Source organism: Manis javanica, chromosome 17 (genome assembly GCF_040802235.1).
Source record: "Manis javanica isolate MJ-LG chromosome 17, MJ_LKY, whole genome shotgun sequence".
Classification (NCBI taxonomy): Eukaryota; Metazoa; Chordata; class Mammalia; order Pholidota; family Manidae; genus Manis; species Manis javanica.
The window spans coordinates 16,157,016-16,183,741 of NC_133172.1; the positions used below are offsets into that span (position 1 = coordinate 16,157,016).

The 26,726-nt window shown below is 38.3% G+C and overlaps 1 protein-coding gene across 1 annotated transcript in view; it reads right to left on the bottom strand.

The window, feature by feature from the left end:
• Positions 1-10,826: 10,826 nt before the first annotated feature.
• ZNF569 (zinc finger protein 569) overlaps positions 10,827-26,726 on the bottom strand; it is a 70,833-nt gene continuing 54,933 nt past the window's right edge. Inside the window, exons 3-5 of the mRNA XM_037013799.2 lie at positions 19,260-19,386; positions 18,854-18,949; positions 10,827-14,037 (exon numbers count right to left, since the gene is read on the bottom strand). Of these exons, the coding sequence (XP_036869694.1) occupies positions 12,209-14,037; positions 18,854-18,949; positions 19,260-19,386 (2,052 nt within the window). The 3' untranslated portion in view covers positions 10,827-12,208. The remainder of the gene's footprint in view (positions 14,038-18,853; positions 18,950-19,259; positions 19,387-26,726) is intronic.

Genomic DNA, 26,726 nt, shown 5'->3' on the forward strand with positions numbered 1-26,726 from the left:
GCATGAGGCTGTAAGACTGGAGGGTCCATTGAAACTCCCTGATGTATGTCGTGGGATCAGTGGAAAAGGAACCTAGGCGTTTCTCTAGTTGGGCTAAATCTCCTAAGGAGAAAGGGACGTGAATGTGCATATTGCCTTCGGATCCTGCTACTTCCCGGAGGGGGGCGTTAATTTTGGGAGCCCCTCGGGACCAGGTCTGAGGGGGACTGAAGGTTTCTGGCTCAGTCTGTGTGGGGGAAACAGGTGATGGGGGCAACGCCGTGATAATTTTGGGAGGCCCTCAGGACTGAGTCTGCGGGGGCAAAGACGGAGGAGGCTCCTGGAACTTAGTTAGAGGGGGGCTGAAAGGCTCAGGCTCGATCTGCGGGAGAGGGGGAGGTGAGGGGGATGGAGGAGGAGGGTGGAGGTGGGGGAGGAGATGGTGGTGGAGGGAGGGGAGCAGGGGGAAGTGAAGGGAGAGGACGGGAGGCTTCTGCAGGGGTGGAGGCAGCAGCGGCGGCGGTGGTAGAGGAAGGGGGAGGGTCTATTGTAGGATAAGAAGGGGAAGGGAGAGGACGGGAGGCTTCTGTGGGGAAAGAGGTGGCAGCTGTGGCTGCAGCAGCAGAGGAAGGGGGAGGGGCTGTTGTAGGAGAAGAAGGGGAAGGGAGAGCACGGGAGGCTTCCACCCCGGGGAAAAAGACAGCGGTGGCGGTGGTGGAGGGTGGAGGGGTTGTAGGAGGGGGAGGGGCCAAAGGGGGAAGTCTGTATGGTGGAGGCTCATCAGCCGGGTGAAAGGTAATCAAAGAGGGACTGGGAGTGTGTGGAGGGGAGGGAGACGACTTGCAGGCTAGGAGAACTTGGGGCAGGGAGCAGGTGGTGCAGAGGCTGGGATTTTGAGCTAGGAGGTGAAAAGCTTCGATATAGGGAATCTCCTTCCATTTTTTGAGGTGCTGGCAGTAGTTAAAGAGATTGCGAGTGATGTTGGGATCAAGAGTTCCCCCTGTGGGCGATTGGTTGTTATTGTCTAGGGGGTATGTCAGCCGATCTTGGGAGCAGTATTTACGGAGAAGTTTTGGTTTTATATCAGGCGTCAGGGAGAGGGTAGCCAGATGCTTAAGCAGGCATTGAAGAGGTGAACTTTCAGGGAGGGATGAGGAGGCTCCCATGGCTAAAGAACAGAGAAGGAGACAAACAGGGGAAGATGAACAGAGATCCTCGGACTGGAAGCAGACCACAAGGAGACAAAGGGCGTCCCCGATGATCCTTGGTGGTCTGCGGAAACTCGTACATGAGTCGGAATTTCTTAGGAAGTGTGGGTCGTCACCCAGACTTCCCTATGAAGGCAGAGTGCTGGAGTCACGAGGTACCTAGCGCTAGGAGTTTTTGGCAGACAGAACAGATTTCGGCGGACGGAACAGAAGGAGGTGGGGGAGGGAAGGGAGCGTTCTCATCTGCAAAGGAGTGACCTCGTTTATGGCTGTTGGAGGGGGGCCTGAGGGTTCGCCGCAGCCGTGAAGGCTTGAGGCGGGGATTTATGACTGTCGGAGGAGGGGCCTGAGGGTCCGCCGCAGCCGTGAAGGCCTGAGGCGGGGAGAGTTCCCTCCTCGTCCCCGAGTGTCAGGGCCTTGCCGGACAATCACGGTCAATGGCACTGCGATAGCTCGGGGAAGAGTGGCCCACTCTGGGGGAAAACTTACCTAAAGGCCAGAGAGGAGTGTTGAGTGTGATGAGCCAGCGCCGGAAAAAGAGGACAAGGGCAAGCTGCTGCTGGTGTCGGGGGAAAGATAGGGCCCAGTTGGGGTGTCCCATCTCCCGGGTTTCGGCACCAATGAAAGGAAAGGAGCGACACACAGCAGCAATTCACCGGAGAATTCCACTTTATTAGGGAAAGGTGCTGGGTTATATAGGAAGGGGCATGGGGTGATTGTGGTGTTACTTCTACGGGGCTGTTGGCTGTTGGCTAGGTGCTGGGATTGGGAGGGGGGCGAGAGGTGATTGGGCTTCAGGTGGCGCCAGCGGGAACCAAGGACCCCGAAGAGAAGCCGGAAGTTTGCCATCTTACTGGTGGGGACCCTTCAGTAACCAAAGTTCTTAAAGTTTGCTAAGTTATATAGACATATTTTGTGCCTAATGAGAAATTGTGCTGTAAAGCACATTTCGAAAAATGATAATATATGCTCATAGATGTATCAATCTGAAGAATGCTAATGTAACAGTTTGTAGTGGCCTATTTTTCAGTGTTCACTGAAAGTTAAAGTATCAAATGGTTTTAAGTTCTTATGAAAACTACTTAATATAATAAGGAAAATATTTCCATTTGCTAAAGATGTGTGTTTTAATAAGAGAAAGTATAAAGAATGGAAATTCATTTTGTTGAGGGTAAAAGAAGGTAATTGTTCTAAAGTCCAGCTATTTATTTAAAGGGGAAGAACACTGAATGTAAAGAGAAAGTTGTAGAAAGCTTGTAGAAAAGTTGATATAGTCATGCTATGTGAAATTAAAGCAAGTGAGTCTTGATACACAGCAAAATTCGAATTTTGTTTTCAGTTAAAAAGACAAAGTTTTCTTAAACTGTTAGTCTGCTCTTGATGTTGAAAGATTGCAAAAGGTTTTCTAATTGTTTTATCAAAATAGTTTCTCATGCTTAAAGTCTCAATGAATTGTCTGAGTATTTAAAAAAATGAGATTCTAATATCAAAGAACTAAAAGTTGAACTTTGTGAACAACTGTAACTGTGTAAACTTCTGTATCTGCCTTTGAAGTATTTTGTTGTCATTCTAGTTAAATAGATAAGTATTGCTTCATGACAACCTATAATCTTATTTAATCAAATGACAAAGAAACTTTCTTTTGACAACTTTTCAAAATCAAATTCAAAAGGTGCTTTTACCTCTGGTTAACTCTGATATTTTCCAGAGGGCCCCTGGAACATGTCAGAAGAATTTTTTCTCCTCATCGGGAAAAATATTTGGCTAATTTGGCTTATTTATCTGATATATATTTACCTAGAAAGCACTGTCAAAAGGAATGATGCTAAACTTTGTTACTGAATGTTTTGTGGTACAGAAATATCCAAATTTTCTTGTCAACTCTCCTATGTAAGCTCTCACCAAGTCTTTAACCGTTGTCATTTGTAAGTCTTTTGTCAATTAAAGTCACTGTTTTATTACTCCTAAACTAGTAAAGAACTAGATTTCAGCAGAACAGGTATTAGTTACATAGGATTAAGTAAACTAAAAAAGACGATTTTGTGGCGTTTTGTTTCAAATGTTGCTGACAAAATGTTTTAAGCTTTTCTCTTAAGCTGACTGACAATGCTCCAGTTTACCTCTCCTCTATGCTAAAAAAATTTTTTTCAGTCATATAATATCACTCATAAAACAGGTATTTCTACAGGCCAAGCTCTAATTGAACATGGCCATCCTACTCTTAAGCATTATTTATTAAAACAAAAAGGGGGATTACTGCCTGATATGATAAAATTAACTGCAAATTAATGACTAATACATGCTTTACATATCCTTAATTTTGGTCTTTTAAAGGGTGACATTCAGCTATGGAAATGCATTTTTTTGACAATATTTCTTTTTCTAAAACAACAGCAGTTCCTGTATGGTGGTCTCCAATACATTCTTCACAGTGGTATAAAGGTCATATTAAGCTGTGGGGCAAAGGGTTTGTGTCATTACAGAGGACCAACACTTGATCTGGCTGCCTAGAAAGCGGATCAAGATACGCTATAAAGAGGAACTCCCAGCAACATCACCATCTGAGATGGCTGTCCCAGGTGATGTACCTCAATCGGGTCCGTCACTGGAGTGAGGATCCCTACATGATAATGAAGTTTTTGATTCTAATCTCTATACACATATACATAACCCAGGCCTGTACAATTACTGCTAGTATTAGCAGTCCTCCGTACTTCGGCCGGGGAGTAGTACTTCATTGTATCTCCACTTGTTCAACTCCTATAGGCCCAGTGATTTGGTAAAAAGATGGTAATGAAATACATAGACAGAAAGATACAGGAAAACTTGGTTGGGATAATGCTACTGATCAGTCTAAAGAGACAATATCCGCTATGATATTTATAAAACAGTTTTAACCTGGAATGATATTGGCAATTATTCTTGTGAAAAATTCCAGAAGAGAAGCCCTGATCAAATATATAAAAGTAGTTATGTTTATTTGGATATGTCACTAACCCCAGAGAATGAGTATTCTTTACCCAATATGTGGTTGCAATTGGCTAATCAAGGGCTTAACAAGACATCTTTTTGTGTAGCAAGTGATTCCTCTATTAGTGGAATCTTAAGGAAGAATTTGATAGGCATAGGACTCCCCTTTTCAGGGTTTACTAATATTTCTGGAATAAATATTATTTTAGCCCCCAAGATTCTTACTCAAGAAATTCAATTGAATTTACCAGTTAGCACTACTATAGTTTCTAGTTGTATATGTATGAATTGTACTAATATACCTTCTTCCTGTAATTCTACTACTCATGTAAAATGACCATATGGATATAGACTCTCAAATGGCTGCGTGTTTTTGTGTGATAACAAAACCTATCAAGCCTTTTCCTCACATTATCAAGGGGTTTGTATATTGGATGTATTCTCCCAGTCCTTATAGAACATCCTGCATTCAAAACACTGAAGAGTGACCCGAGCCCTGCCTCCAGATTGTGACGACAACTTGAAATTGTTGGACCCCGTTGCTGTTGCAGTCTCAGCTGCATTTGTATTGCCTGTACCAGGACTCGTTGTAGGAATGCAGAAGGAAATATCTAAGCTGGCCTGTGCCTACAGCAAGACTACAAATCTGACTGCTTCCTTACCGTCAGAACTTAATCAGGAACTTGGAGAAGTTCGAGTGGCAGTGCTTCAAATTGTGCTACCATAGACTATTTGTTGCTGAAAGAACATTTGGGCTGTGAACAATGTCCTGGAATGTGTTGTTTTAATATATCTGATTTTTCACAGACAATTCAAAACCAGTTGGATGATAGTCTCCATATTATTGATAAGTTTTCACAATTACCTGAATTACTTGATTGGTTCTCTTGGTTTCACTGGCTACGGCCAATACTTGTAGGCCTACTTTTTATGCATTTGCCTTCCCGTTTTGGTAGCATGGGTGTGCCGTCTGATTGCTGGTTTAATAAAGCCAATTCAAGCATATGCTATATTTCAAGAAGTCATGGCAAAAAATTATTAATTGCATGTTATTTTCTTGAGAGTCCGTGTGACAGATCACTGTATATTTTAAAATTCCGCAGCAATTAAGGGGATGACAAAGTGTTTGCATAAATCTTTTGTACGCCTCTTTGCTCTATGGCATTTACTCCCTGTATGGCCCCAAGAGATGGCTGGCTAGCCAGAGATGGGTAAGATTCCTCATGGGAGGAACAACCTAAGACAGGAACCGTCGTGGGGGCCAACAGGTCGAGAGATGAGGGGGTCAACTGAGGCGTGGCTTAGCACCTCGCTCCCCCAGATGAGGCATTTCTTCTGGCCCCTTTTTCTTTACCAAGCTGCAGTGGAATAACGGACTTCTCTTCCTTTTTTAATTTAAAAATGGGGGAAATGTGGGTTGCCATCCATAGATGATTCTGTTTCCATGGGAATGTTTGCCTTCCTTGTTATCTGTGGTGCATGCCACAGCTCACTAAATCTAAACCAAGATCTGTTTCTTGTTATCTCTAACCCCTCATTGCCTGGCGTCAGAGATGACTTGCCCCAGCGACCTGGAGGCAGTTCCATTCCTGTAGTAAAGCATGTTAATCATTGTGTCTAGAAACTCGTTAACCCACTCAAGAATGTGATGCCTGATCAATAAATATGAGAGGTGCCTTTCCAGCACCACTCTTGAGCTGGTATGCCTTGAGTCCCCTGGCTGGCCTACTCAGGTCTTTGATATCTCATCGCGTCTCCTCCTTTGTCTGTGGGTCAGCAACGGGGAGGAGGCCGACAATTGTCTCACATCATACACACAAAATTAACTCAGAATGGATTAAAGATTTAAATATAAGATCTGAACCCATAAAACTGTGAAATACAGACAATGAATTCTTGAATATTGCCATTAGAAATATTTTTCTGGCTATGTCTTCCCAAGCAAGATGAACAAAAACAAAAATAATCAAGTAGGACTACATCAAACTATAAAGGTTCTACAAGAAAAGGAGTCTATGAACAAAATGAAAAGATATCCCACTGTATGGGAAAATATATCTGCAAATGATATATCTGATGAGGCTTAAATCCAAAACATGAAGAACTCATAGAAGCCAATGGTAAAAAACAAAAACAAAGAAACCCCACATAATCTGATTTTAAAAGCTTTCAGAGGAACTGAAAAGTCATTTCTCTAAAGAAGAGATACCCATAGCCAAGAGACACATGAAAAGGTGATCACTAATCATCAGGGAGATGAAAAACAAGACCCCATTGATACCACCTCACCCCAGTCAGAATGGCTAATGTCAAGAAAAGAGGACACAACAGATGTTGGTGAGCACTTTGAGCAAAAGGAAGTCTTGCACAATGTTGAGAATGTAAATTGGTGCAGCCATTATGGAAAGCAGTATGGAGGTTTCTCAAAAAAGTAAAATTAGAAATACCATACAACCTAACAAAATTTCTTCAGAATTTTCCGGAAGAAACAAAATCTCTAAGCCCACAAACACATGGAAGCTTAACAACATGCTCCTAAATAACCAATGGATCAATGACCAAAAAAAAAAAAACCAGAGGTCAAGCCTGTTTGGCTTGACAAGTGACTACAATATTTGGAGACAAATGACTACAATATTTCAACAATGCAAAATCAGTGGGACACAGCGAAGGCCTACCTCAAGAAAGAACAATCCCATATGAACTGCCTGAACTCACAATTAATGAAATTAGAAAAAGCAGAACAAATGAGACCCAAAGTCAGTAGAAGGACGGACATAATAAAGATTAGAGCAAAAATAAATAAAATCGATGAGAATAAAACAATCGAAAGAATCAATGAAAGCGGGAGCTGGTTCTTTGAGAAAATAAAAAAAATAGATAACCCCCTAGCCAGGCTTATCAAGAAAAAAAGAGTCTACAAACATTAACAGAATCAGAAATGAGAATAGAAAAATCACTATGGACACCACAGAAATACAAAGAATTATTAGAGAATACTATGATAAATTATATGCTAACAAACTGGATAACCTAGAAGAAATGGAAAAGCTTCTTGCTGTTAAGTATGATGTTGGCTGTGGGTTTGTCATATATGGCCTTTATTATGTTGAGGTACTTGCCCTCTATACCCATTTTGTTGAAAGTTTTTATCATGAATGGATGTTGAATTTCGTCGAATGTTTTTTCAGCCTCTGTAGAGATGCTCATGTGGTTTTTGTCCTTTTTGCTGATGTGGTGGATGATGTTGATGGATTTTTAAATATTGGGTCCCTGGGCTGGACCCAACTTGATCATGATGTATGATCCCCTTGATATATTTTTAAATTTGTTTTGGGAATATTTTGTTGAATATTTTTCATCTATCTTCATCAGGGATATTGATATTGGTCTTTAGTTTTCTTTGTGGTGTCTTTGCCTGGTTTTGGTATTAGAGTGATGCTGGCCTGATAGAATGAGTTTGGAAGTATTCCCTCCTCTTCTATTTTGGGGAAAACTTTAAGGAGAATGGGTATTATGTCTTCCCATGAAAATATTGTCAAAGCTTTTCCTTTAAGATTGGGAACAAGACAAAGATGCCCACTCTTCCCACTTGTATTCAACATAGTACTGGAGGTCCTAGCCACAGCAATCAGACAACACAAAGAAATAAAAGGCATCGAGATTGGTAAGGAAGAAGTGAAACTGTCACTATTTGCAGATGATATGATATTGTACATAAAAAACCCTAAAGAATCCACTCCAAAACTACTAGAATATCTGAATTCAGCAGTTGCAGGATACAAAATTAATACCCAGAAATCTGTTGCATTCCTATACACTAACAATGAACTAGCAGAGAAATCAGGAAAACAATTCCATTCACAATTGTATCAAAAAGAATAAAATACCTAGGAATAAACCTAACAAATGAGGTGAAAGACCTATATATACCCTGAAGACTACAAGACACTCATGAGAGAAATTAAGGAAGATACAAATAAATGGAAATAAATCCTTTGTTCATGGATAGGAAGAATTAATATTGTCAAAATGGCCATCCTGCCTAAAGCAATCTACAGATTCAATGCAATCCCTATCAAAATACCAACAGCATTCTTCAACGAACTGGAGCAAATACTTCTGAAATTCATATGGAACCATAAAAGACCCGAAATAGCCAAAGCAACCCTGAGAAGGAAGAATAAAGCTGGGAGATTGTGCTCCCCAACTTCAAGCTCTACTACAAAGACACAATAATAAAGACAAATTGGTACTGGCACAAAAACAGACACAAAGACCAGTGGAACAAAGTAGAGATCCAAGATATAAACCCAAGCATATATGGCCAATTAATATATGATAAAGGAGCCATGGACATACAATGGGGCAATAGCCTCTTCAACAAGTGGTGCTGGCAAAACTGGACAGCTACATGCAAGAGAATGAAACTGGATTATTGTCTAACCCCATACACAAAAGTAAACTTGAAATGGATCAAAGACCTGAATATAACTCATGAAACTATGAAACTCTTAGAAGATAACATAGGCAAAAATCTCCTGAATATAAACATGAGCAATTTTTTCCTGAACCCATCTCCTCAGGCAAAGGAAACAAAAGCAAAAGTGAACAAATGGGACTTTTTATTCAGCCATAAGAAACAAATCCTACCATTTGCAACAACATGGATTGAGCTAGAGGGTATTATGCTCAATGAAAGAAGTCAGGCAGAGAAAGACAAATACCAAATGATTTCTCATTTTCGTACTATAACAATGAAGCAAAACTGTCAGAACAAAACAGCAGCAGACTGACAAACTCCAATAAGGGACTAGCAGTTACCGAACGGCAGGGGTGAGGGAGGGTGGGTTTGGATGGAGGGAGAAGGGATTAAGGGGTATTTTGACTAGTGCACACGGTGTGGGGGGGTCATGGGGAATACAATGTTGCACAGAGAAGACAAGTAGACTCTGTTGCATCTTACTACACTGATGGACAGTGCCTGCAATGGGGTATGGGGAGGGGGTACTCAATAGTATGGGTGAATGCAGTAACCACATTGTTTCTCATATGAAACCTTTATAAGAATGTATATCAATGATACCTTAATTTAAAAAAAGTTCCAGCAAGACACACAGACACACACACACACACACACACACACACAAAAGGTACATCCTTGAACACTAACCTTTTAAAAGTTATTCTACAATGATGCAGTAATATTATAAATAGATGTAGCTTCATTTGTGGGCAAACTGCCCTCAGTGTTACCCTAAAAAAATATGGCTGGCCTTAAATAACATACACAAAAGAATTCGATATCTTTTACAAATACATTTACCATTGAAAGATTAGTACTTCTAAATTCATTAATATCCAGCACCATAGTCACTGTACAATATAGAATATAAATGTTTGTTATTTTTAAGGGCTTACCAGTTTACCTTTACCAGGTTTGGTATTAAGTGCTCAGCAATTCCCCTGTTCTTGAATGCTCACAATTCCATGACAGAAGCACTGTTTATAATTTTCAATTTGGAAATGAGGATACTGAGAAGTTTAAAGAGACCACACAGCTAACATATGGCAGAACCAGGATACAAATCCATCTGTTTGTTTCCAGAGTCTAAATTTTAAAACTATGCTATAGTACTGGGGGGAAAAATATGTTACAAAGCACTTTTCTGTTTTTGAGATACTTTCATACAGAGTCAACTGTTTATAAAAGTAAGTGATTAAATACAGTTTAGTATCCCGGATTGAATCCTGGAATAGCAAAAGACATTTGTGTTGAGACAGGTTAAATGCAAATAAAGTCTCTACTTTAGTTAGTAAAAAACAATAAAGAAAAAGAAAAAATCACTACTTCAAAAAGATACAGGGAACAGTATGTTTACTGCAGTATAGTTTGCAATAGCCAAGATATGTAAGCAACCCAAATGTCCATCAATAGATGAATGGATAAAGGAAATGTGGTACATATATAAAATGGAATATTACTCAGCCATAAACAAATTAAATCTTGCCATTTGTGACATGGATGCACTTAGAGGGCATTATGATAAGTGAAATAGTTCAAAGAGAAAAACCATATTCTTTTATAGAGGAATCTAAAAAACAATGAACAAATATGTTCATAAACAGATAATGTACTGCTACTTACCATAAGTTAGGGAGATGGGGGATGGGTGAAAGAGTTGATGAGGATAAAGAGGTACAAACTTCAAATTATAAAGTATTCACAGGGACGGAAGTACAGCTAAGGGAGTATAGTCAATAACATTGTCATTCTTTTTATTTTGACAGATGGTAACTACACTTATTAATGTGCATCACTGTCAGATCACTGTTGTACATCTGAAACCAATATTGTACAACTACATTTCAACAAAAAACTTAAAAATTTAACTCACACAAATGATGTATACTATTGACTTTCATTGTCTTATTAATATGAGTATAGGGTAATAAGCAAAGTATTGTTTTGGTTTGTATATTAAAGAGAATTTTCTATAAATGTTATTATCTGATAAAAAATCCATTTTAAAATTATTTCCATAGGTCCAGGTTTCCTCCACCTATTTTATTATTTTAAGAGAAATAGGAAAATAAGGAAAGAAACACACACACACACACACACACAGAAGCCTCAAAATAATCTTGACAACCAGATGTTCTGTCATATTTTCTTTCATCATTTTATTTAAGAAATACTACAAATATGACTCCCTCCAAACATTTCCAACTTCCTAAAAGGCAACCAGTATCATATATGGACCCATGATCAATACACTGTACTGTTCTTTGAATTATTTTATTAAATGTAGACAAATGTTTTCATTGTATATTTTTCTCATATATTGTGATCCATATATGTCAAATTTGTACTTTATCTAAATACTGTATACTATCATAAAATAATTACATCATATTGATCTATCCCCTCTAATGGAAATTCATGTTTTGTCCACTTTACAGTAATACAAATCATGATGCAGTGAACATAGTGATATATACATCTCTTTGGGCACATATATGCCTCTGAAGCCAGTACAACAAAATAGAACTGATTATTCCATATCTATGTATTTTTAGAGAAATTCTGTTATTCTAAAGTAATAAATATATCCTATTTTCATCATAGTTTTAGAATTTTGCTTTTTATATTCTGCTTTTCAATCTATTTGGATTTTACTTTGTGTACGGTATAAAGAGCTAACATCTTTTGTTCATATTGATCTTCCATTTATTGAATAGGACATCCTTTCCATAGTGATTTTAATAGCACTATCACATAAAATTCCTGTCTCTCTCTCCTCCAAACTTGTTTGTTCTCACTCATTTATCTACTCACAAAAACACTGTTTAAATGATACCAGCTTCAAATACAGTATGTGTTATCTAGTAGACTGTATCTTCTATTTTTCACATTTCAGCTATTTGTGGGTCCTTTGCATTCTTACATTTTTTAATCAGTTTGTGAAATTCTTAAAATATAACTAACTGGTAAGAACTGAGTGGAAATATTTTCAACTTTGAAATTTGTAAGAGAATTTGTTTTATAAACGTCTTTTCAGATAATGTTATTTTTCTCAAATTTTTGGGTGTTTTGTGCCTTTCAAAATGCTTTATCGTTTTACACAAAATTCTTGCAATTCATTTTGTATTTATTAGGTATTTTATATCAACATGTTTTCTTACTATTTTTCTCATGTAAAAGGTTATTTTTATAGTTTCTTTTCCCCCCAGTCTCTTTCTTGCTTAATACATTGGCTAAGAGATCAAATATCATGTTGGTATATGCTAGTGACAGAGATATTTCATATTTTAATGAGAATGCTGAATAAGTATTAACAATAGATAACTGCTGAAGGTTTTTGATGTTCAACTTTTTCACTATATAATTTGTCACTTTGGTAAGAATTGTCATGTTTCACAAGTGTGTGACTTCTTCAAAAGCCTTTCCCACATTCATAGTTTCCTGCTCTAGAACCTATTACATAAAGTACAAGGATGCTAATTCCTTCTGAAGGCTTTTCCATACTCACAATATATAGAGTTTTATACTAATGTGTATGAATTCTCTGGTGTCGAACAAGGTGTGACTTCTGGCTGAAAGCCTTACCACACTCATTACAATGATAAGGCTTCTCACCTGTGTGTTTTCTCATATGAAGTGTAAGAGATGAGATTTGAGAGAAGGCTTTTCCACATCTACTACAGTCAAAGGGTTTCTCACCTGTATGACCTCGTATATGTATAGTAAGGGATGAGCTTTGAGAAAATGCTTTTCCACATTTATTACATTCATAGGGTTTCTCACCTGTATGACCTCTCATGTGCACAATAAGGGAAGTTCTTTGAGAGAAGGCTTTTCCACATTCATTACATACATAGGGCTTCTCACCTGTATGACTTCTCATATGTAAATTAAGCAAAGAACACTGAGAGAAGGCTTTTCCACATTTATCACATTCATAAGGCTTTTCCCCTGTGTGACTTCTCAGATGAAGAGTAAGGGATGCAATTTGAGAGAAGGCTTTACCACATTCATTACAATCATAAGGTTTCTCTCCAGTGTGAACTTTCTGATGTGTAATAAAGTTTTGCTTTTGGCTGAAGGCTTTACCACATTCATTACATTCATAGGGTTTCTCTCCAGAATGAATTTTTTCATGAGCAATGAGATTTGATTTCTGGCTAAAGGCTTTGCCACATTCTTTACATATATAGGGTTTTTCTCCAGTGTGAATTCTCTGGTGTCTAACCAGATTTGACATCTGAATGAAAGCTTTCCCACACTCATTACATTCATAAGGTTTCTCTCTGGTATGAATCTTTTGATGTGTAATGAAGTTTTTCTTGTGGCTGAAGGCTTTTCTACACTCCTTACATTCATAGGGTTTTTCACCAGTATGACTTCTCATATGTACAGTAAGGGCTGAGCTTTGAGAGAAGGATTTTCCACATTCATTACATTCATAGGGTTTCTCACCTGTATGAATTCTCACATGTATAATAAGCATGGAAAACTGAGAAAAGGCTTTTCCACATTTATCACATTTATATGGTTTTTCTCCTGTATGACTTCTCATATGAAGAGCAAGGGATGCAATTCGAGGGAAAGCTTTACCACATTCATTGCATGCATAAGGTTTCTCCCCAGTATGAACTTTCTGATGTGCAGTGAGGCTTTGCTTCTGACTGAATGCTTTTCCACACTCACTACATTCATAAGGTTTCTCTCCAGTATGAATTTTTTCATGATCAATGAGATTTGATTTCTGGCTGAAGGATTTCCCACATTCCTTACATGCATAGGGTTTCTCTCCAGTATGAATTCTTTGATGTCTAATGAGATTTGACATTTTAATGAAAGTTTTTCTACATTCATTACATTCATAAGTCTGCTCCCTACTGTGAATTTTATGATGTTTAGTGAGTTTTTCTTTTTGACTGAAGGCTTTTCTACATTTTTTACATTCATAGGGTTTCTCTCCAGTATGAATTCTCAGGTGTCTGATGAGGTCCAAGGTTTGAGTAAATCCCTTCCCACAATGATTACATTTAAAGGGTGTTACTACAAGATGTGATAAGCTATTGCCAAATGATTTCATAGGTTCATTATATTCATAGTATTCCTTTCTTATAAGGATTCTCTCATTATTTTGATAGCTTAAATTATTATGTTCTAAATACTCTTTAAACAAATCATATTCATAGAGATTGTGACTGGAAGGAAAAAAGCCTGAGTTCAGAGGAAATGCACTTCTTGCAAATATCCTGTGACAGTCATTGACTTTTTCTTCAGTCATTGTTTTTATGAATTTATTTTCAAACTGTGTCAAAAGTCTCTCCGGGATTTTCTGATGTTCATCAATTCCCCATATTTCTCCTGAAATAGATTGCAAATAAATATCACTTGTAAGTTTTTCTAATATTATAATATCAAGAAAACTTCTTTAAGTATGTAACTGTGGGATTAATTGGTGGTCTAAGGCTTAGGTTCTCACTGTTAAGCAAATTTCAGGTGTACATATTTCCAATTTCCTAAGCTTTAGGAAATTCCAGTAAAGGAAATATGAGTAGAGATAGATATTCATGAATACACATAGCTTTTGTTGCTTTTAAATAGGATCTGAAAGAAAATAGATGAACTGTTGGTTTAAGAAAAGGGAGAATGTAGAATATAAAATTAAAGTAAGAAGAAATAATAATAGAGAAAAAAAGAAGTTAAAATCTGTAAAACTATATGCAAGATTCTATTGAAAAACACTTCTATAAGCTTTGAAATGAGTAATTTCTCTGGAAAATGCAAAATATCAAAACTCACAGTAAGATGTAGAAAACCTACATAGACCAATTCCCACAAAATAAACAGAGAAAATATGAAAAGCAATCCCCTAAAAATAAAACTAATAGAAATGGCCCAGAGAGATTCACATGGGAATAATAACAAACATTTTAAGGGATGAAGCTCATGTGTAAAATGTTACATAAGAAAAAAAGGAAACTTCTCAATTTTTTGTAAGTGAAACAAAATATTAATACTAAAACCTGACAAAGATGACAACCAAAAAAGCAAACTAGACACCAATTTCACTTATGAATATCAATGTAAAAATTCTACATAAAATGTCAGAATGGCTCAGAAGCACATTAATATAAGATACATCATACCTGAAGGTATTTTTTTCCAGGAATATAAGTATATTTCAGTACAGGAAAATCTGTACTCTAAGTCAAAAGTGCAAAGTCAAGTAACCATTCCAAAACATATTAACAAGTGATAAAACTCAACATCTATTTTCCAAAAACAATCTTTATCAAATGAGAATAAACACTTTTTTAACTTGAGAAGAAGTACAGCAGAACTTAAACAGCAGCACCATACTTAATGGGAAAAATCCCAAAGCACTCACATTAAAGTCAGGGATCAGAAGATGGGTACTATTACCACTATTATTATAGTACTGGATAGTGTTAGGAAAGAAAGAAATCAGAGGCACAAAAAATCTGGAAAAGTAAAATAAACATTATTTGTCAATAATAAAACTACCTGCAAAATCAAGTAACCTACAAAATTATTATAAAAAGAAATTTTTAAAATTCACTATATATAATATTTACTTTCAATGACCTTCATACATATAAACAACTATTTAGGAAATATAATAGAAGACTATACTTATAATGGCAAGAAAAAAATGAAAAATCTGGGAATTAATCTAATAAGAAATGTTCCAAAATTGTAATAAAACCTTAAAATGCACACACATATTTGAACAAATGGGACATATTATGGGTTGAATTGTGTGCCCCCCGGCAAAAATGATATGCTGAAGTCCTAACCTCTAGTACCTCAAAAGTTATTTGGAAATATGGTCATTGCAGATGTAATTAGTTAAGATGAGGTCATTCTGGAGTAGCATAACCCCCAATCTAATCTGATTGGTGTTCTTATAAAAAGAAGGCCACATAAAGAGACAACACACAGAGAGAATACCATGTAAAGATAAAGATACAGACTGGATGTATGTCGCCAAAGCCAAGGAATGTCTGGGGCTACCAGAAGCTGAAAGAAGCGGAATAGTCCTTTTCCTATAGGGTTCAGAGGGAGCATGGCGTTGCCAACATTTTGATTTAGTTTTTCTGACCTCTGGAACTATGAGGATAAATTTCTGTTATATTAAGCCACCCAGTGTGTACTTTGTTACAGCCCTAAGAAACTAAGACAAAAGGCATATCACATTCTTGAAAAAGAACATTCAATAGCAAGGATGACAATTACTCACAAGCTAGCTTAAAGTAATTTCAATAACAGTGTTTGAAACTACAACTAATAGCTCCAAGGAAAATGATGTTAGGGGTTGCCACCGTAGAGGGGGGAGGGGTAAGAGAAAAAGAATTACTTTTTAATATATATCCTTTTGTACTTTAAAAAATGTGACACTCATGTATTATGTATCTTTGCAAGTAAATAAATAAAATGCTCTGAACTCTGCAGTAATTAATAAAATGAGGACAAACAATGGGAATGTAAAAACTGGATGAAAGAGGTGGAACATAAAACTGGAAAAGACTACCTAGCATGACTGGACAGGGAGTTAAGTATAATGAGGGCAGGGGAAAACAGAGTGAGAAACTGAACTTCAGTATTGTTTATAAATACACAAATTTGTCTCTGATTCCACCCAAAACTTTTTTTAAAAGGTATAAACTAACAGAGACAAAGTCCGTTCCTCTACCCTAGAGAAGATGGAAGATCACTCTCAAGAAAAATGGTAAAAAGAAAGGCTCTAAAGTCAGGGACAACAGGCAAAGGAATAGAGAGAAAGGGAATTGGAGGCTCAAGCACAGAGAAAGTGGAAATCTATATACCGAAGGGTGACATTCAGTCCCTTGTTGCTACTTAGCTCCAAGAGGGGAAAATGGAGACTTTTCTCCCTCTCTGCCAGACTGAAAATAATAATGAAAGAGAAAAATCCTGTAAAGCTGTAAAGCTGGTAAAACTAGACTTGGTTGCAGATTATAAATGTAGAAAGGAAGTCAGAATACTAAGCTTTTGGGTCATTTCAGGGGAAAAAGAGAAGCTCAGCTAAACAAAAGATATTGAGGTAGAAGGTAACATGAGGTCATCGAGGTACTATCCAAGCAGAAGTGAAAAAGAATTCCAAGCGCAAGGTCAAAATATCAAATGTGGCAGCAATTATTTCATGTTTTAAGATGGCTGAATGAAAAAGCATCTGACCTCTTCCTCTCTAGAAACAAGAATGAAAAGTAGTTGATTCTTCAGTGATCCCGGGGGGCGGCTGTAACCCTAATTATAATACAGTTGGCAGTGACAAATACAGTAAAGGCTGGAACAGGGGAAGAAAGATTTTAAAAGAAGACAGCTGTTCATGCTGACCTTGGGCAGGGTAAGCAGTTGACAGTATCAAGATGGATATCATAACTTGGGCAGAATTAATTACCCGATGATTTACAACTCTGAAATCTGGGAGTGTAGACTGGTTTCAGGAGACTTGCCTGTATGTCAGGGAAGCCAGGACCAAACAAATCAAAATTCTGATATGTTATTTTTTCAGGAAAAAATCTGTTGGGTGAGAGTGTAAGAGTCAGAGTTATGACAAAACAGCAGCAGACTCACAGACACTGAGAAGTGACTAGTGGTTACCATGGGGGAGGGGTTTGGGCAGGTAGGTGGGGAAGGTGAGGGGGATAAGGGGGCACAAAAATTCTCAATCATAATTTAAATTGGCTATGGGGATAGCAGTATGGCATGGAGAATATAGCCAATGTCTATAACATAATAAAGTGTAACATCTTTCTATGCTGATGGATAGTAACTGCACTAGTCAGGGTGAGTATTTAATAGAATGGGTAACTGCTGAACCACTCACTGTGTTGTATATTTGAAACCAATATAATATTGTATATCAACAATATTTCAATTAAAAGCAAAAATTCAGAGTTATGAGAAAATGCTGCTGCAGTTCCCTTTTGGATGAGAAAAAATAAAGCCTAAATATATATGAATTAAGGGCTTCAATATGAAGCACAGATGCATTTGCATACATTAAGCTGGCAAATGTTTTCTTAAAGGGTCAGATAGTGATTAGCCTTTGTGGGTCACACAGTCTTTGATGCAACTTTGCTGTTGTAATGTGAAAGCAGTTCTGGAGAAGATATGAGTGATTGGGTGTGCCTGTTCCAATGAAACTCTATATTTACAAAAACAAATGGGTGGCTCAGAGGCTGATCCCTGCTCTAGATTACAGTATTCATTTTCTTTCCTCAACATTATTCTTTAAAAAGCAGGTCAAAGAAGGGCTCTCTTCACTTAAAAATGAGAAAGTGCTAGAATCAAATCTACACAAGTATTACAAAAGGAAGAAAGAAACTGAAAGTAGTATCTATAAATCAAGAGCTCAAAATATTAATATATGAGGAAGAAACAATGAGAAAACAAAAAATTAATTGTCAGAACCAAGGAAAGAAACGGAAGAGAAAAAACAAAACCACTCGAAAGGAAGACCACCATGCAAATGGGGGGAAAGAAGAGACAGAGATTAGACGTTCCTTTTAGTATTGAGATTATGGTAGGGTAACCTCATATTGCAAAACAACAAGATAATGGGTAAAACAGAAATTCTGATGTATCTCTGGGAGTTTAAAACTTTTATTGAAGTAAAAGGGTTGTAGCTTCTATTAAAGTATGACAGTAAAAGCTAAAAATACAATGGGAATTGTGACTATGCATACAAAACATAATGCTAAGGCATTTGTATTAGAAGGAAAAAACCAAAATAGAAAGAAAAGGATTATAAATGCCAATAGGTTTATTTGAACAACTACAATTCTGCGAACACATGAATGCAAAAGGAAAGGATCCTATGTAAAACAGAGGGCAGAGAAACTGAAGACACTGGTAACAATGATTATCAAAGTAAAGCTGGAAATCAATTAGGAAATGTTGATGTCTAGCACACAGATAAAACACCAACTAGTCCCTCAAATTCTGTGGAAAGTAGTTAAAAATGTTATCTAGAATTGACATCATTGATTTATAAAGCATTCACACAAATTGTTACTACAAAAGTCTAGTCTTTAGGAAAATATCCTCGAAGATTCAGAGGGATCCACTACTCACAGATTAACCATTAAAAGGTCCTGGCCCCTCCTCACCGGTCTGGCTCCCTCTCACTAACCTGGACAGTATCTCCTTAACTCTTCTTCTTCTACTACCCATGGTTCTTCTTCTTGCTCCAACTTGAAAATCACATCAGGTTTGGTGAACGGACAGCCTGTCAAAGGAAAGTGACATAAGATTTGGGCATAAACATCAGGAACAAAGATCATTCGAGAATTGAGGCTGGCCCAGGGAGACCAGGCTTTCTGAAGAAGAAAAGTATGGTTTCTGGGGACACAGCCCCCTGAAACAAAACCGTGCACGACCTTTTGTTTTGAAAGCTGTAGCATGCACATTCATGTAAGCAAAGGCATCTAAAGGCCAAACTTAACTCTAAGATTCAAAGGTTCCATACATTTCAGAAAATTGGGGGAAAAAAGGTACTTTACTTCTAAAATCTGAGATCCACAGGAAATTACACTTACCCACTGTGATTAAGTTGTTATAGTTTTCTAGCATCACATTCCGGTATAGGTTCCTTTGAGCAGGATCCAATTGTTGCCACTCCTCCTGGGTGAAGTCAATAGCCACATCTTTGAATGTCACTGTTCCCTGTAACAACATACTCCTACTCAATCCGAAGTCATCCATCTTAGATGATGTGGACAAATCATATTGAACTGCATTTTCATGTTATGAAAAGATAAGAGGTTATAAAAAATTTACCTGTTATTGTTATTTTTCTCAAAGAAAAAACATAATAGCAACATCCTGTCAATTTATGTTCATTCACTGAAGTAGCAAGCACATATCTTTAGTTATTACTGTGAGTTAAAGAGATCTTTGCCACTAATTTATACTGACTATGGAAAATGGGAGAAGATGAAACTTCACTCAAGTTAATGGCTTGGGAACCCACAAGGCGTCTGTGACTCACCGAAGCAGGAAAAAATGAAAACAGCATTTGGATGGAAGCAGAAGAAAGGAGAAAATGGCAAGTGAAATTTGTAGTGGGACATCCAACTAGAGATATACATTGATTTAACATTGAACATATTGTTCATTATTGATTAGGAAAAATCTAGAATGAAAAAGGATAATTTAGTGTTCATAGCCTTTAAAAGGTGTCTGCAGCCATGAAAGTGGGATATGATTTGCTCAAAGAATTCACATATATTGAAAAAAAATAGGGCTAAAGACAGAAATACACAAATACGAATAAACAAAAAATATTCATTAATCAATCAATTTTTAAAAATTGAGCTAGAATTACAACCCGAACTATGAGAAAACAGTATAAAGAAAGCTTTAGAATAATTGTTGGTGGAATGGTGTTAGCTAATGCTCTGGTAATCAAATTGTAATATACGTATCAGTTCAACATGCTGTTCACTTACACAGTGTGACATGTAAATTATATCTCAATAAAGCTAGAGAAAAAAAAAAGGAACCAAAAGCAAAGTGTCAGATTAAAAAACCCTGAGGTGAGATTGAGGGGGATAAAAGGGCACAAAAATTCTCAATCGGAATTTAACTTGGTCACTGGGATAGTAGTACAGCATGGAGAATATAGCCAATGATTCTGTAACATCTTCCTACGTCGACAGATAGTAACTGCCCTAGCGGGGGTGAGGATTTAATAATATGGGGAACTGCTGAAACACTGTATTGTATACTTGAAACCAATATAAAATTGTATATCAATGATACTTTAATAAAAAAATACACAGGACAGTCCTTGCAAAAAGCAAACAAAAAACAAATAAAGAGATTAAATTAAGAGTATTATGTGGAACCATTGGTAAGCGAATTTAAAGAGATGAGGTATACTTTTTCTCCCTGGCTTCCTCCTTCTTTTGGACTGGTAAGGAAATATGATGGTTAGGGCCAATACAGTCATTTGGGATAACGAGGTAGAAGTCAACTATGACAGATAATGAGGAAAAGCAATAAAATAGAAGGATTCTGACTCTGCATGCCTTAGAGATACAGGACTACCTCCTGTTTGTTGGTACCTGAACTTCAACATGAGAGACAGATACAATTCTGTCCTGTTTAAGCGATGGTTGGCTAGGATTTTTGTTACAGGCAGTCAATAATACTAGGCAAATCCACAAAGACAAAAATGCTCATGTCAGAAAGAGAGCAAGCATTTCAAAGTACTACCTTTGTGGCAGCCATGGAGATACGTGCTTAGATCTCCTTCAAGAGAAAAGCTGTGAAAAGCATAGTTGGTGAACACCCTCCAGCTGCTTCATCTTTGGTTCTATTACTGAATTCACGCTGAGGCCATGTGATTACCAAGCTATTCCCAGCCAAAGACTAAGCACAGTAAGGGTATTAGAGCCTAGACCACTTCTATCTGAGGTGGGATTCCTCTGATGGGAAAGCTTTGGTCAGCAACTCTCTGAGTTGTCCTGGCTGAGATTTTCTCACAGAGGCACAATGGTCTGAGCTGGCAGAAGAAAGAATTGTCAAGCTTAAAGATTATCAGTTAAATAGACACTATGCAATCTAAAGAAGAGAAAGAAAAAAGAATGAAGAAAAAATAAACAGACTCAGAGAAAAGCAAGACAGCAGTAAATACATGAGCATCTGCATGTGAGTACCAGGAGAAGAGAGAAAGGACAGGAAAAAAATTTAAAGAAATAATGGTTAAAAACTTCCTAAATTTAATTTTAAAACTACTATCATACATATCCAAGGTACCCAATGAACTCTCAACAGGATGAAAACAGAGATACAAACTTAAAACATATCATAATCAAAATCCTGAAAGTAAAGAGAAAATCTTAAAAGTATCAAAAGAAAAATACCCACTGTCTACAAGGCAGCCACAATAAAATTAACAGCAGACTTGTCATCATAAATAGTGGAGGCCAAATGGCAGTGAGATAACATATTCAAAGTTATTGAAACATATTGAAAGAAAAAACACTATCAACTAATAATCTTACATCTCGTAAAAAAATCTTTCAAAAATACGATAAAACTAAGTGAAAGAAGCCAGGCACATAAGGTCATATTTTTAATGATTCCATTTATATGAAATATATAGAACAAGTAAATCCATGGGGATAGGATGCAGATAGTTGTTTTCCAGGGGCTAAAAGGGAAAGTGGAATGTGAGCAAATGCTTAATGAGTGTGGGGTTTCACTTTGGAGTGATGAGACTGTCCTGGGATGGCAGCTGCACAGCACTGTGAATGGCTTATGTCACTGAATTGTTCGTGTTAAAATGATTAATTATATGTTCTGTGAATTTCACCTCAAAAAAATGAAAGTGAAATGTACTCCCAGATAAAACAAAACAAGAGAATCCATTGCTAGCAGATTGACCTCACAAGAAATAATAATGGAATTTCCTCAGATTAAAAGGAAATAACACCAAACATTAATTCAATTCAGTAGTCCTGTCAATTTAATTTAATTTTCCTAGGCATTATACTCTATGTTTCTGAAGAACTGAAACTTTTATTTGCATAAGAAAACAACAGGGTAACCAAAGAACAAAACGATGTGATATTCTTCTAAGGGCTAAGTTTATGACTTCTGAATGGATGGATGTACTTTGCCATCAAGAGTTATCTTGAGACCTTACAAGGCCTTACTTTATACTACCTCAAGCCTCCATTGGCACTCACAGACTCTAAATATGTGTAACCAGTATCTAGTTAATGATGTGCTTTTTAATGTATGTTTCCTTATTAGGTTTCCTTATCCCTTATACCCTTTCTCCATTTTAGCTTTATTGAAAAAAGAAATACAGAGGGTAAGATGACAGGGAAAAACCCTCTTTCCCCTTGGAGGCCTGGGATAGAGAAGAAAGACAATGGAGGTAAGGAGACAGGCAGTTAAATATGTGTTCAGAGATCAAAGAAACAAAGGCTTTGTGGACCACACCTAAGTTGTGGGTATTTTTCCAACGGATGTAAGATTCTTACAGCCTGAAGCTATAGAAATGAAGCTGCCCTTCGCAGCAACCAGCTTCCCTCTCAGCTCCAGGGAGCTGGGCCTGCAGAGTTCTGCAGCTATTGGGCTTACCGTTTAGTTCCAAGAGCCTGCAGAGCACATACACTGAGTCACTGCTCCTCTTCAAGAGAAGCAAATTAACAGAATGGCAAGACAGAGTAGAAGCACATGAGGAAGACATGCACTTCATATGCGGCTGTGGAGTATGTGCACCTGTGGTTTATATTGCAAGTAAGTGGTAGTACTGGGCTCACAGGTTGGCCTGTACCTCCCACTATAAGGTGGGAAAATGGCATTACAAACATATAAGTTGAGACTGGATTCCATATAAATCAGGCACTGCTGAAAAGACGTTTTAAAATCTTAAGTCCAGAACTCTTAAAAATAAAATGTCTCAGCCTACTTTTATATTTTTAAAGAGATTGTTAATCCCACACCTGCTTCATTGACTGCTGTTAATTACACTTTTGGTTAACTGGTTACATTGATAGAGAGTTTGTATTGAGGCCAGGCTCGTGTGCAGAAGATAAGGCACTTCTTTTTCAGGGTCTGGGGATCAAATTTCTCCCAGTTCTTCAGAATGCATGCCAGAGGTGTGTCTGGCTTTAACTTTGAAGAGGAAGCTCCCATCCAGAAGAGAAAGACAGGTGTGCGACACTTGATCAGCCTTTCTCTGTGAGGGAGTCCTCTTGCCTTGGAACTTAGGTGACAGTGGTCAATCACCTCCTCTGCCAGGCCTACTGGAAATAACCACTCCTTACCAGTGCGACCTGCACCTTGCCTTGATTCCCCTCTTGTCTTCCCAATAAGCAAGAGTCACCTCGGAGCTCTGGATTTAGTGGGACCTTACCAGTGTGCTCTTATTTTATGCCTTTTGGGAGTTTTCCTAGTTTCCTCTGCACAAACTTTAGTCATTTCTTGAGAGCCCCCTGTCTGTCCGATAAGTGCAGGGACTGTGTGACCTCTTGCTGCCAGAGCCCTGATCCAAGTCACAAGCCTGTTTCACTTCTTGGGCTGCAGAAAGGAAATGCCTAGCCCCAGGATGACTGCCTCTAAGGAAGGGAGATCAATAGAATAGAGCCATTTACATGTTGGTCTCAGGTTTCAGTTTGATTACTTTACAGACTTCATTTACATTACACAGGAGAAAGTGGAGCAGGACTAAGAGAACTGCTTTGAATGGGGAGCAGGGGAACTTTTTCCAAGGCCAGAGATAAAATTCAGGGGCTGCCAGGAACATTTATGGGGTGGTGGGGGGAATCTCTACACTTAAATACCAGTTTCTGCCACTGCCTGGGAATTATCCTGCTAGTCACTGTAAGAAATCTGACCTGTGAGACAAGAGGTCAGGGGTCATCTGTGACTCTCGCATAGGCAGCAGCCTAGCTGGAGATTCACTCAGTGCCATCGGATTGATCAACCAGAGCTGAGATCCAAGGACCACTGTCTACTAGCCTGGTCAGCCCTCGGAGTCTGCAGATTAGGATAGGAAAGTAGGAAATTGGCTCAGCCACTCCCTGACACTCCCTGTCCATCTGGAGGCAGGGGATCAAGGAGTGGCAGACACCTGGAAACCTTTCACCCGAGACTTAAGACTGGTAGTGGACGCGAATCATCTTTTAAAAGGCTAACGGGTGACCGGGCACATTTTGATGAGATTTAAAAAGTGCAGTATTGTCAGGAATAAGAGTGAAGTGTGGATCTCCTACCTTGCAGTGGTGAGCATCAGTTCTGGGAGATTGATGAAGTTAGGAGAGGGTTAGGAATGCCCCCTGCCTCAGTCAGAGGCCAGGGCGGCCTGAAGAAGCAGGCTGGAAGTCAGAGAGATAGAAAGGGAGACACTTCTCATGGATACCCAGTCGGGCTGCCAGGGTCTGATTCCAGACACGTAGGCCTTTGAGGAGCCGCTGAAGTGTAGCCTCAGCCTAGACTCTAGCAGGTGCTGACGGCGTTCCTCAGTCCCTCGCATCCGAGGAGATGCCTCTGAAGGGGAATCCTGGCCTCCACTCAGCTGACATCCCTGGCTCCCAAGGGAGACGGGGATCCACTGAGGGAGATGCAGGGGAACCTGTTGCTCAAGACTTTGAGATCGACAGCCGGGCTAGTCCCATTTAAGTGGCTGACGAGCGCCCAATGTGTGACATAGATGGCTTGCTTCTATAAGGACTGTGAAAGAAAAGGCAGGCTTGGATACTGACACTCACCTCTGAAGTTATCCTGGATGAGTCCCCAAAAATGATGCCAGGGTTCTTGTTTGTGGAGCCGAAGAATGAACTTAGCAAACAATCAAGGCAGGGGAGCCAGGGAGACTTTCATTGAGAGATACAGTGAGAGGACAGACAGAGATCCTGGCTCATGCCAGGAGGGGAACAAGAGAGCCCAGAGTGGTACATTGTCTAGGGGATTTATAGGTGGTTGAGAGACAAAGAGCTAGGGATGCAGACCCACCAGATGGTCTCTAATGTTTATCTTTAAAGAGACACTAAGTTTCTTATCAGTTTTCCAGACTATTTTGCAGAGTTAACTAAGATATTTACTGCTTTGATCTTTTCTCAGAGTAACAGTTTTTTGGTTTGGGAGCACATCAGTCAAGGCTGCTTATTTTGCTTTCAAGGTGAGCTGAGTTATTGACTTGATTAGGGCTGGAGGAGGAAAAGCAGCATCTGGGTAAAGTTCAAGATAAACTGGGTTTTTTAGTAGGCTGACGTAAATTTTATGATAGCTTCATTTAGTTGATATAAACAAGACATGGGCTATGCTGAGGTATTTTCTTATCTGGGAGATGTTCAAACATTCTAGGCTAAGTTATTCTCGGCTTTTTAGTTTTAACTAATTTTCACTGGAGAATGCTTATATTCCTAGTTTGATATTTTACTTTAGAGAATTAATGTGACTCTGTCTTTGTTTAATTGTTTAATATGCAGTTTTGGTAGGGGTCTTTTTCTAGAGGCCTTCACCCTACTCTGACTATACTCACAGTCCCTGTCTCATTCCCCCCTCTACAGATAGAGACTTTATCTGCTGCTAGGGGAAGGGGGTGATGACCCCTCTGGCTGCTTCATGCTGAGAGTGGGCACAGTAAGGGGCACAGCTAGGTCTCCATCACTGGTCAGTCAAGAGGGCCTCAGAAGATGGGCACTTCTATTCTGGGTTCTCTTTTTATTACTATTTGATGTTTTATGGCTTCTAGGCAAGATAGAAGAAATTGTGTTATGAGGTTAAGTAGCAACATCTGGAGTTGGATTTTCTATTCTGGAAGAACAGACCTGACAAGGAGATTAAAGAATGCATAGCTGAATATGAGGATTAGAAATAGTAAAACTTTAATTGAGAATCATAGCTAGATATCTTGAGGAAACTAGAATTCTGTATTTAGTCTATGTCCTAATGACTAGTATTAGGACTCAGTATAGATAAGGCTACATTATTGAAACAATACTTTTCTCTAAAATCACCTTCATTTTTATTAGAAGTAACTAGATTAAGAAAATAATTAATACTTGGCTTTATTATTTTCATAAGTGCAGCAAGAAGAGCAACTGATTACATAGGATCTTTTAAATGCACTTTGCTGGAACTTTTTATAAGGAATTTTAGATTGGACTTTTATTATTTTTTTATTAATTTTATTTTGGTATCATCCAATTACATGAAGGACCTTATGTTTACTAGGTTGCCCCCTTCACCAAGTCCCCGCCACATACCCGTTCACAGTCACTGTCCATCAACATAGTAAGATGCTGTAAAATCACTACTTGTCTTCTCTGTGTTGCACAGCCCTCCCTGTACCCCCCCACACTATACATGTTAATCGAAATGCCCCTTTCTTTTTCCCCACCTTTATCCCTCCCTTCCCACCCGTCCTCCCCAGTCCCTTTCCCTTTGGTAACTGTTAGTCCATTCTTGGCTTCTGTGCTTCTGCTGCTGTTTTGTTCCTTCAGTTTTCTTTTGTTCTTATACTCCACATATGAGTGAAATAA